General features: G+C 38.9%; 1 protein-coding gene across 11 annotated transcripts in view; it reads right to left on the reverse strand.

The window, feature by feature from the left end:
* Window positions 1–17,702, reverse strand: part of SNTG2 (syntrophin gamma 2) — a 365,214-nt gene that overhangs the window by 174,579 nt on the left and 172,933 nt on the right. For 10 of the 11 annotated variants that reach the window (XM_060187060.1, XM_060187059.1, XM_060187061.1 and 7 more), the window contains 2 exons: window positions 8,994–9,081; window positions 7,914–8,057 (listed from right to left, as the gene is read on the reverse strand). In XM_060187060.1, coding sequence (XP_060043043.1) covers window positions 7,914–8,057; window positions 8,994–9,081 — 232 coding nt within the window. The remainder of the gene's footprint in view (window positions 1–7,913; window positions 8,058–8,993; window positions 9,082–17,702) is intronic. The other variant, XM_060187062.1, reaches the window with a different exon arrangement.

Consider the following 17,702-nt stretch of genomic DNA (forward strand, 5'->3'; position numbering starts at 1 on the left):
GACGACCCCAACCAATGTGTCCTGGAGCCCTGATTCCCCAGAGCCCTGCCCCACTAGGGAAAGAGAGACACAGGTTGGGAGTATCGATCGACCTTTCAACACCCATGTTCAGCAGGGAAGCAATTACAGAAGCTAGACCTTCCACCTTCTGCATCCCACAATGACCTTGGGTCCATACTCCCAGAGGGTTAAAGAATAGGAAAGCTATCAGGGGATGGGATGGGATATGGAGTTCTGGTGGTGGGAATTGTGTGAAGTTGTACTCCTCTTATCCTATGGTTTTTGTCAGTGTTTCCTTTTTATAAATAAAAGTTAAATAAAAAAGGTCCACAAGAAAGGACCTAAAAATTGTCCTTTATAACCTGAACAGAACTTGAGGGGCTTGTGCTAAAGGAAGTCAGAAAAAGCAAGGGAAATACTGTATTATTTCACTCAGATATGGGATATAAAGAAACAAATCATATGAGAGGACAAAGAAGAATAAAAGGTGAAAGGAACTGATCAGCAGCTGCTGATGAGCCTGAGTGGCTGGGAACGAGATTTCCGATGGCAGTTGTGCGGAATATACACATGAGGTGTGAGGTGAAACTAAAGCTCTACACTATTGTAAACCAATGTTAACTTCAGTATAAACAGTTTGGTTAGTTTGCTTGGGCCACAAAGGTCTTGACTGGGCTTCTATATCTGCATAATCTCACCACTCCTGCTAGATGCTTTTTCCAGATAGAAGGTGAGAAACAGAGAAGGAAGAACTGACAGTGAGAAAAGGAGATATACCATAGCAATGCCTCTACATGGTGGCCAGAGGATTGAACCTTGGTCCTCATGAGTGGTAAAGTGTGTGCTCTACCTGGTGAGTTAACTCAGGGTCACCTGAACTACCTCCAGCCCCCGCCCCCATGCTTTAAAAATAAAAAAAAATAATTATGTGAGATTGTGAGAAAAACACTTATATTCCTACATGGAAATAATTCATTGAAATGTTCTAGGACTCTGTAGAAAAAATGATTTTAGTTCTCAAACTTCTCCCACAGCCAAACTTTCTTTGTTGTTGTTGTTTTTGCTTTGGCCACAAGGGTTTTCACTGAGGTTTGATGGTTACACTGCTCCACCACTCCCAGAGGTGAAAGAGGGACATAGGAGGTAGAGGGGAAAAGAGATGGAGATGAAGAGAGACTTTTGAAGAATTGCTCCAAGGTTCATGGAGCTTCTCTCCTGCAGGCGAAAATCAAGGGCTTGAAACCAGATCCTCCTGAATGGTAACGTATGTGCTCGATGTGGCACACCACTGCCAGTCCTCCAAACTTTTCTTAATAGCCCTGAAATGACACATAATGAATGGGATGTGGAAATCTACTCTGGGTGGCTGTCAGCTGCACAGAGTTGTTTTCTGGGCCAATTGAGAGACCGTCCTTTCAGTATTTCCATGGATATTTTACCACATTTCTATCTGTGGCTTTCCCCCAACAACATCTGTTCTATCTGTGCAATTAACTCATCAGTGACTTGAGAGACAAACTGAAATCTCTCTAATTTCCTTTAATCTTCAAACTACTAAGGGCACTGTTACAACTGAAAGTGGCACATGATTAATGACATCAAACGAATAATGACTGAAGAATAGATGAACAAATGTGAACAAGTTAATTTTATAGTTATTTCTGTGCTCTGGGTTTCTACTAATTTATCTTATGAAGTAATCTATTTCTTCAACAGCTGTGCTTATGTTTGGTTTCTCATTAACAAACCCATCATTTACAACTGATCAAAGGGTCGGAGAGATAGCTCAAAAGACATAAAGAGCATTTGTCTTCTCGTGAGAGCCTACTGGGATTGAGCCCTGGAGATGCTATCGCACTGTGGGAAGCTCCAGTGTTGTGGCATTTTTCCCTCTTTGTGTTTCTCTTTATGGTGTATAAATTACAAAGCTGCATGGGACACTGAAATCATGCATTCATGAGGCCCTGAATCCTCAAAAAATAAACAAAAATACCATTATCAGTAATTCCTTGTGATTAAAAAGATGATATCAAAACAACATATAGTTTATGATCAGGATTTATACAAATACCCAAACAGGGAGCCAGGTGTTGGTACACCTGGGTGTGAACACTTATGCTACAATGCACAAGAACTCAGGTTCCCCTGGTCCCCACCTGCATGAGGTGGCACGGGCCGGGGGGTGGGGGTGGGGTGGGATTCATGAGCTGTGAAACAGAAGTTGTGCTAAAGATTTCTCTGTCTGTTTCTCTGCCTCCTTCCCTATCAATTTCTCTATGTAACTATCAAATAAATAAATAAATAAATAAACTATTTCAAAAAGCCCTAACCTAAAAATACAATGCAATTCATCAAAACTGCTTTGGTCACCTTGATGCACTGCTGATAGGAATGTAAAGCCGTCATATGACTCCTCAGAGAGTTAAATCTAGAATTACAATCTAGAATTAAATCTAGAATTACAATCAGATGTGTCAATTCTCCTCCGAGGTGGATTCCCAAGACAACTGAAAATATGTCCACATAGAAATATGCTAATGATTGTTCACATCAGCATTATTCATGATCATCCCAAAGTGGAAGCACACCACATGTGCATTGACTGGTGAGTGGTGTATACATATTAATGTAATTATATTTATATATAATTGATATCTAGTCAAATATCAAAAGGAAGCATTGGCCCATGCTACACTGTGGATGAACCTTGAAACATGGCGAGTGGAAGAAGTCAGTCACAAAAGAGCATATATTATAAGGTTCCATTTATATCCAATGTCCACAGATAGTGGATTTTAGGGGACTTGATACTGGTACACCTTATAGAGCATATGCATTACTATGTGAGAGGGCCTGGGTTCAAGTTCCTAACTATGGGAAGGAAGGAGGGAGAACCATCACAAAAGGTGAAACAGTGCCATAGCCTTCTCACCTGTCTGTCTCTCCACCCTCCAACCCCATCCTCATTCTCTAGCACAGAAAAAAAAAAAAAAAAAAAAGAGAGAAAAGAAAAGAAAAGGCTACCAGATATGGTGGGTTCAGTAGGCAGACACCAAACCCTAGTGAAAACCTTGTTGGCAAAGAAAGAAATCGAGACACAGAGATAGAATTTCCTTCCTCCTCACTGCTGACAGGGACTGAAATAAGAGAGGGTATTAAGTATGGGTTTTACTTCTGGGGATACTGGAAATGTTCTGGAAGTAAATGCAGTGAAAATGATAAACGCACCTTCAAATAGTAAACCTTCTATTACATGGATTATAAGTTAAAAATAGATTAAGTATCTAGGTCTAAGCAGAAAGTAAGACTGCAGTGGCAACCTCAACAGTCATGCATTTTTCTCCTTGAAATATCTATTTTTAAAGTTGAGACTGAGCATTATTCTCGTGGCTTTGTGTCGATATGTTCCCTAGACTAATTTCATGAATTTGAACTGATGTTTTCCTTTGACTTTGTCCACAGAAGCTGTGCTGTTGATTTCCCCCCAATCTTTTACTCTTGAACTGTCTTTCATTGACTTTGGCCTCATGAATGCACTGTGGTATTGCTCATATCATTGGAGGCCAGGGTGGACAGACAGCAGACTCACACAAAGATTTAGCACATGGGATCTACTCAGGCAGATGCAAATTTGCTTTTATGGTGTGACTTTCACTAGAGGATATTTGGACTAAATTTATAGAGGCATAAGGGCCATTGTGCATAAACTTTTATGGGTACTGAGGTTTTAATACTTACAGATGATAAGCAAGTAAAAGGACACAGACATCACACGATTTAAGGTCAAGTTATTGCTAATTCCATCACCCTCTGGGGTGTGTGTATGTGTGTGTGTGTGTGTGTGTGTGTGTGTCTGTGTGTGTGTGTGTGTGTGTGTGTGTGTGTGTGTGTGTACTTTAAACATGCTGACCCACTTCCTGGCTAAGCTTGTTGATGTGGGTCCAGCAGGAGTTGGCTAAGTTATGTCAGAGACATCATAAACAAAGCCAGGAGAAATGACAAGGTCACTGGCAACATGGACAGATTTTTGATGTATTTCTTAACAGGAAAAATAAATCCAGCACAAGGGCCTGAGGTACCAGAATTCTCAGAGCTTGGAGGAAAAATATCAGTCTTGTCCTGTGATGGCTTTGGACATCAACTTGCATTGAACATATACAGCTCATGGGTCTTCCTTCTAATGCTTATAGTTTTAAAAAATAGCTATTATTTTTGCTTTAATTCTGCAGTCTCAATAACAGTGAATCTAGCCTAGAAATTCCACCCATCCATACTTACCAGGAAAGCTATCTTATTCGTGTAAGATAGGAAAAGGCCCTAATATAAAAAGTTCTAGTGCTATGGGTTGGCTGCTGTTCACATGCTTTCTCCTGGACATTATGAAATGTTCACTGCTTGCTCCACATGTACACAGACATCTCCAACTACCAGGTAGCCTGCTGATGTAACTAACTACCTTCCACATATATAGTGGTGGAGATAAAACCTTCAAAGTTCACTGTCCTGTCTTACACCATCTTAACCAAAAAGTCTAGGAGACAGATAATGACGTTGCATGAAGAATTTCACCCATTTTTTCTTTTTTTAATTTCTTTATTGGAGGATTAATGTTTTACAGTCAGTTTTCTTTCAGATATTATTTCTGGGATTTAAAAGAAATTTAAAAAACTACATGATCTAGCTTTCTTCATTTTTAGAGCATGAAGGTGTTTAACAAGAACCTTCTTTTACATTTCCTTAGTCTAGTTTCCATATTCCACCCAAACTGTAAAATTAACCTTTTCTTCATCATTTTTTTAGAAATTAAATGTCTGTATCCTCCATCATACCCCCAAATGTATAGGTTGAGATTTAACCTCCAAGGGTCTTAAGAGGTGGGGTCTGTGGGAAGTAATTATGTTATAAGGGTTGAGCTCCCTAAAGTGAACCTAAGGTCATTATAAAAAGAGAGGCCCTTGTTCCTGCTTTGTGAGGACACTGCAAGAAGGCAGTTCTCTGTGAATTAGTAGGAGTACTTATGAAGACAGGAGTGTGTAGTGGACAAAGCACTGGAATCTCAAGAATGAAATCCTGAATTCAATATTCAATCCCATATACTAGAGTGATGCTCTGGTGTATTTGCTTTCTATCTAACCCATCTGTCTGTCTGTCTGTCTGTCTATCTATCTATCTATCTATCTATCTATCTCCCCCACCCCTCTCCCTCTCCTTTCCTCTCCTTTCTCTCTTCTCTCACAAATAAACAACTCTTTAAAAGGAAGAATGAAAAACAGCTTCTTGCCAGATAGAATTCTCCAACACTACAGCTTCCACATGGACCCACTTCTTCTCCATTCAAACTGCTTAAAACTTGCCAAATGAGCTCTAAGAACTTTGTGTAACTAGTGGGAAAGGGGAGATGAATGTGAAATTATATTTTAGACTCAGAAGTCAAATATGCTATAATCACCTTTTCTTCCTATTTGTCATTAAGTTTATTACTGGGGTTCAGTGCCTGCATGATGAATCCATTGCTCCTGGAGGTTTTTTTGCCCCTTATGTTTTTGTTTGTATGTTTTTAATTTTTTAAAATTTATTTAAAAAGTGTTTTCTTAAATATTTATTTATTCCCTCTTGTTGCCCTTGTTTTAGTTATTATTGTCATTGTTGGATAGCACAGAGATAAATGGAGAGAGGAGGGGAAGACAGAGAGGGGGAGAGAAAGATGGACACCTGCAGACTTGCTTCACTGCTTGTGAAGTGACTCCCCTGCATGTGGGGAGCGAGGGGCTCCAGCCGGCATCCTTACACTGGTTCTTTCACTTTACATGTGCGCTTAACCTGCTGCGCTACTGCTCGACTCCCATAAAAGTGTTTGTTTTTATAAGCCAGAGGAAAATGCAGATGGAAGGAGGAAACACAGCAGGGAGAGAGAAAGAAAAGCACCTACAGCACTGCTTCAGTGTTCATGCAGCTTCCTCTCTGAAGGTAGGGACTGAAAGCTTGAATCTAGGTCTTTGTTCATGGTAACATGTAAGCTCTACCACATGCTCCACTGTGAGGTCCCTCATTGTTCGTTTACACAGTCATTCTTCATTTCCAATCCTGTGTGTTGAAAAAAAAAATCTATGGACTATTGTGCATCACTTTCAGCCTTTTCAATTCTGAAGATCAGGCTACATCTGCTACAGAACACTTAGCTACTCAGATTGTCCCATCCTTGAATCTGAACCCACAGACAAGAACTGCTCAAAGCTAATTTAAACAGAAACTAATACTTTTTTCCCAAGTTTTTTTTTTTTAGATTCAAAGTCCTTGCTCTGAAACAGGATCATATTCTCTGAACAAATCCAATCTCTAGAGCAACAAAATACACTTATCAAAGAAAGCAAGTGATCACGACTCTAATCACCTGGTCGGAGTTAATTCTGAAGTCAGTTCCCTTCCCTCCAAACTAATTACCTTCTATGTCCACCAATCAACTTTCTCTTTTTTCTATATTGGGCTTATACTTTAAGAAGCCAACAAGTTTGGGAGTCGGGTGGTAGTGCAGCAGGTTAAGCGCACAAAGCATGAAGTGCAAAGACTGGAGTAAGGATCCCAGTTCAAACCCCCGGCTCCTCACCTGCAGGGGAGTCGCTTCACATGTGGTAAAGCAGGTCTGCAGTTGTCTATCTTTCTCTCCCCTTCTCTGTTTTCCTGTCCTCTCTCCATTTTTCTCTGTCCTAACAATGATGACATCAACAACAATAACAATAATAACCACAATAATAAGGGCAACAAAAGGGAAAACAAATAAATAAATATTTAAAAATATATTTAAAAAAGAAGCTAACAAGTTTGTTTCATCCAAATCACCCTGTTATTTTATTTGTGGAGCCCTTAGTGTTGATATATACAACATATTTATATATGACATATAATGTTAAAATATATGTAACATGATAAAATATAACACTATGACCTACAATACCTAACAACATATATATCAGTATATATTTCTGTATGCATTCATACAGAAATATATACTGATATATATGTTGTTACACACACACACACACACATACATACATACACACAGATATATATCCATCTAAAATCAGGGGGATAAATTTGAGCCTTATATCTTGTCCCTACGCTAGTCACCTTCAATAAAGCTTGTTCTTTAAAAGCAGTGCTATAAAAGAAAATATCTGGCTACTTCATACATCAGACGTAGAGTGCACTGGCCAGATTTGTCTATCCTGATATAAGTTTGACATCAGAACTATGGAGTCATTTTTGGCTTTGAGAACTTTCTGATAAACTTTCATCATACCATAGACATTTCTCAAAACCTCGGGGGATGTAATCCACTGTAACATATATTCTATCTTCCTCTTTGATTTTTGGTATTACCTCTGAGGAGAACTTGCATTTCTACTTAGCCCTTTTGTATCCCTTCCCTACTCATCCTATAACTTTCTGGGTTATTTGTATCACTGCTCTCATTGTTAGCTCTATTGGTCTTTTTTGGTTAAAGGTAGAGATTCTTACTGATGTATTTTTATAGCAAGGGGTGAAATAGCAATTTTTCTAACATTGTTATCCTGTATGATCTGATTGGCAGTGGGAGTGAATCACTAAAATTGAATTGCTCTTAGTTGCTCAGAAAATGAAAGCAGATATGACGATGAGTTCAACAACTCTTTTTGGTCAAATGTAGACCCTAATACAAGATCAAACATGGCCCCAGAGAGCTATACCCAGGATTGCTATGGTAGTAAAGTAAAGAAGCCTAGACAGAGAGGAAAACTCATCAAGAGGGACATAATACAAGACTAGTGCAGTTAACCTAGTGAGAGAAAGCTGATTTCTAACACGAAAAAAGAAGAAAGGAAGGCAATGCAGTCAGTATGAGGAAAGGCTGCTGTAGATGAAATAGAGGCTCCCACCTCTCCATCCACCAGATACTTCTGTGTCATCCTTTATCATATTTAAGTCACTGGCAGGATTTTTGCTTCTGAGGAGCTTGTCCCTTAGAATCCTTTTGTATTTGACAAGGACAGCTCCCAACAGAGAGGCTCTCAATGCATGCTCTGAAATCAAGAGTGATAACTTTATGAACATTTAGTATAATAGTCCAATCACTAGTTTTGTAAAAAAAAAAAAAAAAAAAAAAGTAGATCCATGATTTATTGTTTTCATGTTGGGTTATAATTCATGAACAATACAGGCTCAATGTGAAAATGTGGTAGGTACTTGATAACATAGGTGTACTATTAATTTTATTAAATATTCAAGTTATCATGATCTTTTAAGTGCAAACCTTGCTTCTATATATGTGAATGTTTATAGTGTAGGTAAATATAATCAATGAGTGGAGCTGAACAAGGAAACACAGAGGTAATTAATAGCAGGCTGAAGAGATTTTGAAATGTCAGTAGGTATGAAATTGTGAACAGTTTTAGGAACAGGTAATACAAAGGCATCTGTCTAATCTTCCCTCTCGCTGACATACACCCAGGAAATATTTTGCAGTCAGGTTTCTGTTGTCATCACATCTTCAATGCACTAAATCAGATGTTTTTGGATAGAGTCAGAGAGAGGGTCAGGTGGTGGCATACCTGGTTAAGTGCAAATATCAACATGTACAAGGATGGGGTTCAAGCCCCTGGTTCCTACTTACAGAGAGGAAGATTTGCAATCAGTGAAGAAGTGCTGCAGTGTCTCTCTGTCTCTCTCTCCATCTCTACCCCCTTCCCTCTCAATTTCTCTCTGTCCTATCAAAATAAATAACATTTTTAAAAAACCTTAAGAAAAAAATGGAAAGAGACAAAGGAAGACACCCCAGCTCGAAAGATAACCCCAATATAGTTGGGGGCTGATGTTAGCCTGGCACATGTGCATGATAAGGAAGGTACATTCCCAGGTGAGTTATCTGGAAGGCCTCTAAGGTCAGTTTGGTGTCATCTGGATGAATAGCAAGATGCGTCAAGGAGAAATCCCACAGCCCCTGAGCCCCGCCCCCTTACCGAGTGGGAGCTTCAGGAATGATGGTGCTTCCCTGAGATACTCAACAGTGAGGGTCACTTCATTGCCAGCATTTCTCAAAAGGTGCACCTGTGGACATGACAACAATAGTTACTTTACCAACAGGAAAGGAGCAGATACTGAGTTAAAAACAGTCTTTCCACACTTCCAATTTTCATTCTTTTAAACATTTTGTTTAGTTTAATGAGAGAGATACAGATATGAAAGAGAAGAGAGGAGTGGGAGAGTGAGGGAAAGAGGAGAGAGGTGGGAGTGATTGAGGGAGTAAGGGACAGAGTATGTGTGTGTGTGAGAGCGAGAAACACTGCTCAGTTTTGGCTTATGGTGGTACTGAGGACTGCATATGGGATTTCAGTCTCAATCATGAAGGTTTTTTGCATCATCATTATATCTCCCCAGTCCTTCATGCCTCCACTGTTCATCAAGAATTAATGTGCACCAGGTAGAAGTTGAAAAAACAAGATCAGAAGAGAAAACACTAAGCAGAACCTGTACTGGAGTTGGTGTATTACACCAAAGTAAAAGAATGGAGTGGGTGGGTGAGAGAGTACTGGTCCTGGACAAGGATGACAGAGGACCTAGTGGGGGTTGTATTGTTATGTGGAAAACTGAGAAATGTTATGCATGTACAAACTATTGTATTCACTGTCAACTGTAAAACATGAATCCCCCAATAAAGAAAAAAAAAAGAATCAGTACACACAATTACCTCTGGGAAACAGGTAATTTACAGGCCAGAGCAAAGAGTAAAGTAGTAATTACTATGTCAACATTCCAATGTACCAAATCAACCTGTACTTCAACATACATGTTCACACACATCAGAGGTCTATGACTGCTCAACCATAAGACCGGGCTCAGCACAATCCCTGAATGTAACTACCAAAAAGCTAACTATGTGAGAAATCAATTTATGAGTACAAGCAGCCAATTTTCAGACCCTGGCAAAACACATGCCACTGGATTAAAACTGACACAGCAAACCATGAATATTAGCTTCAAGTTAAAATGGCATTTTAATTCTCAAGAGATTAAAGGGCATCCCTTCAACACAAGATAACATATTTCCATGCTATAATGAAAATTATTCCACACACAATCACCAAGATGTCATTACTGACATTAGCTTGCCTAGGGATGCATTCAACACTGTTTTAGTAAGTTTAGTAGAGGCCACACACAGTAGAAGCGGTAGGGCTGCATTTCCCTGACCCACCACAGTCCTGCAGAGGTGTTTTTGCAATGCCTCTGCTTTCCTTGTAATTATGAGAACACCATTTCTCAGACTTTACAGATGGCCTGCTTCCAACTCGGGCAAGTGTCTATCAACCTTTCACTCCATTTTGCCTCATTATTTCTGTTACTACAAAATCATTCTTACTTAGACCTTCATGGCTGTGAAACTTTCTCAAATACTTAGTGAGGGCAGGGTCAGAATCTGGATTACAAATATCAAAAGGTTTTCCTAAGACCAGGAGAACCACACACTTTTCTTTCTATTTCACTCTTTGACATTTACCAGTAAGTTTTGGTCACCTGTGCAGTTTCTTCAAGGTCCTCTGAGTGGCTGCCTTGGATACTTCTTTCCCCATAGAGAGGGTTTACATATACCCTTTGTCTTTGACCTCACTTTGTCCTAAATCCCATGAACCCACGTTTGGGCCAGTAAATGTGACAGACATCCACCAACTCCATCTAGCACTTAACTATTTTACTACTATTTTACATCTGCTGCTGGCATTATCTCTGGGGCTGGATACCTGCATAATGAATCTACCAATCCCAGTGGCCATTTTTCTCTTTTTTGTTACTTGATAGCAAAAAGAAATATTGAGAGGAGAAGGGGATATAGAGAGGGAGAGAGAAAGAGAGAAAAGTCTGCAGCACTGTTTCATGATTTGTGATCCTCTGGTCCTGCAGATGGGGACCAGGAATTTAAACCCAAGTCCTTGAGGTTTAAATGGTAACATGTGTGTTTAACTGGGTGTACTGCCACCAGGCCCTACCATCAGATAGTTTAAGGTCCTGCCTGCTCCTTCTCTTAAACTGCTATTGACTGTGTGGCCATGTGTTTTGTCAGGCCTGTTGTCTTCACCATATATTAAATGATGTGATGTCATGGCATTAGCTCTTTACCACATTTCCAAAACTTGGACCCCATTTACCAAACAGATGCAGGCCTGCACCACTCTTTTTCCCAAAATGGTTTCTTTCTATTTGCTATGGATGCACAGGTAGACTCTTATTCCATCATCAGGGCCATGTTCATGTACAGAGCTCTAACCCTGCCTTTCACCCTCCAGCATAGTAGAGTAGTAATAGAATAGAGGCATTTTTCACACTGACCAGGGCAGACATCATGGCCTAAAGATTAGAACAGTCAAGGGACCTCTGTGACTGTCCTTTCCAGAGCAAGGAGAATGGTCCACCTGAAGCAACTTTTGCTACTGACAAAGAGAAAGTATGTCTATAGGGAGTGCTTTGATGAATGGAATCCAGAAATTTGAGAGAAGTTCAGTGTAGCCAAATCCTCTCTTGATAATCAAAAGGAATACATAATCTACACCATCAGTCTTTTAAACCCTCTGCTCAGGACTTACTGGCCTCAAGTTTGGGGAATGTTAGAGACTGACACTGGCCTGGTCTCTGAGTAAAAGGGTGGCATGGATTTGTGAAGTTAAAGACCAGAATCTCCAGATGGCATGTGTTGGAGATCTGTAAATTTCACATTGGTCACCTACATCCTGGGCTTCATTTACATTATCTATCCCTAGATGGCTAGATTTAAATTCTGTTTACAACAAGTCAAGGCATGTGCATATGTGTATGCATTTGCATGTGTGTATGTGTGAGTATATACATGTTCACACAACCCTACAGAAATCACTGAAGAAATTGTATATATTTTATAATTTTCACAAGCCTTTCTGAAGGTGAAATGGGGCCTGAAGTTATTAAAAATTCTCCTGTTTAGTAAAGGTCAGTTAGGGCAAAAATGATTCAATTCCATAATTATGTGATTCTTTACTTCAGTGTAGTTAAGTAGGACCTTGAAGAGATATGATTCCGAATGAGTATATTTTATCTAGCAATAACTGTTAAGCATGAGATCGAGTGGGAAGACAAAATTCTGCATGTTTAATTAAAGAATGGGCTTAGTTAGCTTCAACTTATTCCTTTTGTTGTCCTTGTTTTTATTTTTTATTGTTGTAGTTATTATTGTGGCTGTTACTGATGTCTTTGTTGGACAGGACAGAGAGAAATGGAGAGAGGAGGGGAAGACAGAGAGGGGGAGAGAAAGACAGACACCTGCAGACCTGCTTCACCGCCTGTGAAGTGACTCCCTTACAGGTGGGGAGCCGGGGGCTGGAACCAGAATCCTTATGCTGGTCCTTGTGCTTTGCGCCACGTGCGCTTAACCCGCTGAGCTACTGCCGGACTCCCAACTTATTCCTATTTTTCAAATTCCAAATGTTAGTCCTGTCTTGGCATTTTTGGACTGCAAAATGTCTGACTAAGACAAACTGTATGTTTCATGCCCAACTTTTTATTGGATTCAAATTATGTGTGTGGTGTCGAAGAATTCTGAGCTAATCAGTGATTCAACCAAATTCAATGAATGATTTCAAAGCTGTTTCTCCCTCTTCAGGTCCTCACCCAGGTCTGACAGGTGCTGGGAAGACATTCCCTGATCCTGAGTTTCCTTGGTTGCATTACGTTTCCACCACACTGGGGCACATAATTGCTTTTGCATCTAATTAAAACCAGTAATTGCAGCACCTCTGCCTGTGTCCCTAATCACCAGGCACATCTGCTCTTTCTAACAAAGTGACGGATGCTGACTTCCAACCCTGACTTCCAACCCGAGTCACCAGCTGTGCCTTCAAGTTCTTACAGGTATTTCAAGGATAATTCTTGTTTAGAAAGGATTCAACTTCAAAATGACTTTTCTCCCCTTGGGCATTAAAATCTGCCATTCAGAGTGTTTTTGTGAGCTTGGACTGCCATAAAAAATACCACAAATAGAGGCTTAAGCAACAGATATTCATTCTCCTGTCACAGTTGGCAAGCTGGAAGTGTGAAAGCAACATGTTAGTGGGGATCAACTTTTAGTGAGGATTCATTCTGGCTTGCAGGTGACTGACCACCTTCTCGCCATGTCCTCAACATGTCAGAGAGAATTAGCAGCTGTCTGATGTCTACTCTTATAAAGGCACTACCCCCATCAAGGATCCCACCCTCCTGGCCACTTCTAGTTGTATTAACCTCTCAAAGCCTCATCTCCTATACTATTACATAGAGGGTTAGTTTTCCATGTATAAATTATAGAGGACACAAATATCAGTCCAGAGCTGCTCCACTAGGGAAAGAAAGAGACAGGCTGGAAATATGGATCAACCTGCCAATGCCCATGTTCAGCGAGGAAGCAATTACAGAAGCCAGACCTTCCACCTTCTGTACCCCATAATGACCCTGGGTCCATACTCCCATGGAGTTAAAGAATAAGGAAGCTATCAGAGGAGGGGATGGATGCAGAGTTCTGGTGGTGGGAATTGTGTGGAGGTTCACAACAAGATGAATTATTTCACCAGTCTACAAGTGCTGCAGTTTTTCACCCAAACAGAGACCAAAAACTAAAATGACTTAATTCATGTAATTCTTCATGCTTAATCTACTTTTTATACAGTCAGCATTATTTCAACAACTGAGCCTAGAAATTTTATTCATATGAAATAGTCATGGGAGTGAATGCGGACTGACCAGTAATATTTTCTCAAAGAAGAAGTTTGTCTTTGAAAATCTTTACTCCTAGTTGTTATCCTTGCATACATTCTGAGATCATGTGAAAATTATGTCTACCACAAACTGATTAATGTGTTATATAAATTATTCTACTATCCAAAGAGCCTATCAAAAGAACACCTATCATGAGGAGATGAAAAATTGTACCCATATATCAACAACTGTCCTATAAAACATTAATTTCCCAATAAAATAAAAAATAATAAATAAATTTAAAGAAAAAGTAGTATTCTACCATCTAAAGCCAGTCTAGATATCTAAACTTCTCCATTGGTATCTACATAAACAGAATGTAAAACTGTGAGAAATATTGATGGTGAAATCTCTTGCTTTATAAAACTCAGTGATTCCCCCCATAGGGCGACATAGTCCTCATAACTTTTTACTCACTGTATCCCAGTTCACACTAAAATGGTATTTGAAAAAATGCCTTCCTTTTTGATCACTTTAGCACAATAGTCTGTACTAGTCCCATACAGTACCTAGGGATAATCACATACCAGTCATAGATTCAAGCTATGTGAGCATGTGAGCATGTGATCAAGTGGTCCTTGTGAGAGGATCTAGATGTCTTTCTGATGGAACTGAAATGACCTTCAGAGCCAATGGGGATGTGTTTAGAAACTATATTTTAAGACAATGGAGGTGTCTTTTCATATGAACAACATTTCTTCTGAATTGGAGATGTCCTTCTGATATGAAATCCTTTTTGTAGTCGTCAAAATGTCTTCTTTAATGTATGCATCCACAGGAATTAAATGTGAAGGTTATGAGAGAATATGCCTGTAGGGAAGGTAGAGTCTGATTGGATTCTAGTCCTGACCAACCAGGATGCAAAGGGGCAAGACCTGCTCCTGAATGCCATTTCAGAACTGAATGATGTGTCCCCAAAGGAGACTTTATCACAAGTGATTACATCTTTTCCAGAACCATCTCCACAGTACTCATGCCTTACTTTTATGTGATTTGGTCACTATGAGACACATTCAACCTCCAGATTAACCACTCCTCACCTCCAACCAGGGATATCACTCTCCCCTTCTCAAGCTCCTAAGATCCTGGCTACTGAGTTTATCACTGAGTCTGCACTCCTGTTACCTTGCTTTACGTTTTCCATTTTTGACTGCCTCTATGTTTTTATTTACATGATCTTCATTTTCTTTGTTTCAAATTTTGCATTCACTCTTCTCATCAGTATTTTCCAACATATTAATACATTACATTTCACAAATTTCTAATATTTAAAATGTAGTTCCTGTTTTGTCTAGGAAAGAAACTGAGTTTTTGGTATCTTTTCCATGCATCCTTAAAGAAATGTGAAAAAAGTGACTGCATTTACTCCAGTACTTTTTGGTGGAAAGTCACTAGGAATCTGGGACCTTCTCATCTATAGTTACTAGTGGCTAGAAATATTCAGCAGTCGGGGCCAGGGGTTGGCACACCTAGTTAAGTGCACACACTACAGTGCACAAGGACCCGAGTTTAAGCCCCTGGTCCCCACCTGCAGAGGGAAGCTTCACAAAGGCTGAAGCAGTGCTGCAGGTGTCTCTCTATCTCTTTCCCTCTGTATCTTCCCCTCTCAATTTCTCTCTGTCTCAATCCAAAAATAAATAAAAAAGATAAAAAATTATTCAGCAGTCTTTCCAAGTTCATTCTTGACAGGGAGAAGTTTTCAGGCCTCAGTTTTCCTCCACAAAATTCACAGTCTAAAGAAACCATACTTCTCTATGAAAGTTGACAAGATTTTATCTTATTTTGACCATAAGTATAGTTGCTTCTTTAATTTTAATTATTTTGAGTGATTTCTCAGAACTGAGCAGATGCTTTTGTCATTTTTAAAGTCTGGTAAGCATCCAATACTACCCAGTTGCATAATTTCTTTTATCCTTGTGATGGAATATAATCTTAGAAAGTCTCAAATAAGTAATATAGTACTACTAGATATAGTGAACATATGCCTTTTACATTTCATATTTTATTCCTAAAAGTTCTCTGTGTCTGATCTTAAATACCTTGCAGTCCCATCAGCCTTTAACATAAAACCCATGGTGCATGTTGGTTTTCCCAAATTGGTTACCCAATTTGTTTCTTGTGACTTCTGTTTGAAGTTAAGAAAGTGCATTGTTTCAATCATTTGCATTGAGATACAACTATTATTTTCAGCAACAATCATATTTTACTTCCATAAATAACTTGCATTTTCAGGAGTCAGGTGGTTGTGCAGCAGGTTAAACGCACGCACGTGGTGACAAGCAAAAGGACTGACATAAGGATCCCGGTTCGAACCCTGGCTCCCCACCTGCAGGGGTTCACTTCACAAGAATTGAAGCTTGTCTGTAGGTGTCTATGTTTCTCTCCCCTTCTCTGTCTTGCCCTCCTCTCTCCATTTCTCTCTGTCCTAGCCAACAATGACGACATCAGTAATAACTACAACAATAAAAAAAACAAGAGCAACAAAAGGGAATACATAAATATTAAAAATAAATAAATTGTATTTTCTGCTCTGTGCAATTAGTCATTGTCACTTATTCTTGTAGATATTATGCATAAATCACAGGCAAGTGACTACAGGAGAATTCAGTGCCCGCCCCACTTCCAATTACAACTTTCAAGAAATTCCTGGACAGTTTGGGCTTTCCTATTTTTGAATTAGTCTTAGTCACTGTACTTAGACAAATGAATCTAAATTTTTCTGTAGAGTGATCTCTTTGTAAAGACATTATTCATAGGCATGAGATGACTGTGTTTTTTCATACTTATAGCCCTAATCATATTATAATTTCTTAAACTTTCACAGAGCAAAGCCTATTCATATCATTCAAAATAATTCAAATTCTGAATTTAAATATATTTTCCTGTGCTTTAAACTAACCATCATATAATACGAGTTTCATCTGTCACCTGGCTAGGCCATATAATCCAGTTATTAAGCAAGCATTCCACCTCATTATTTCTCTAAAGCATTTTGTAGAGGTGGTTAACATCTGCAACAGTGGACTTTAAAGTGAATCATCCCTGATAATATAATCATCAAACTTTTTTATTTTCTTCACTTAGTTAACAGACAAGAGTAAGTTATGCTATCCTATTGTCCCAGTTCACAAGATCTGTGGCTTATCCTCATACACACCACGCCAGACAGAGGTTTCCAGATTAAATCAATATTCAAGACTGCCCTGAGGAAAATAAATAAAGTTCTACTAATTTTCTAGAGTCTCAAATCTGGCCCAAGCTTCCACCCTTAAGTCCTAATATACGTATTTCTTTCTATCTAAAATACAATGCATATATACATAAAATCATAGACAAAAACATGCACAATATATACATACATATGTAAACATGAAATACACACACACACACACACACACACATATATATATATATATATATATATATATATATCCCTATAACCCTGTATACACACAAATACACACAGATCACATACATATGTAAACATAAGCAATATATCATGGACATGTCCTATATCCCTTCCATTGGCTCTGTTGCTTTGATAAAACCTTGACAAACAAATCAGCTATTGTTATAATAGTTCTTGAGATAAGAATGGTAGATGACATGTTGCTAAAAACAAAACAAAACAAAATGTATCTTTCTTTCTCTTTGTATAAAATCCAGGAGTAGAAGCCATGAGAACCTGTATGGTATGTAAATAATTATGTAGATGATTATTTACATAAAAGAGAGGCCCTCATGACTTGTCAGATAAGCATGCAATGCACGAAACATACAGACCATCTGTAATCTATGACCTTTGTAAACCAGGTCAGAATACAAGCAAAGTGTAAAAAGCAAGCAAAGAATTCTTATGTTCACCAATCAAAAAACTATTGATGGAGCTTCTATAGTTAATATCTGAGTTAATT

Source organism: Erinaceus europaeus, chromosome 3 (genome assembly GCF_950295315.1).
Source record: "Erinaceus europaeus chromosome 3, mEriEur2.1, whole genome shotgun sequence".
In the NCBI taxonomy this organism is placed as follows: domain Eukaryota; kingdom Metazoa; phylum Chordata; class Mammalia; order Eulipotyphla; family Erinaceidae; genus Erinaceus; species Erinaceus europaeus.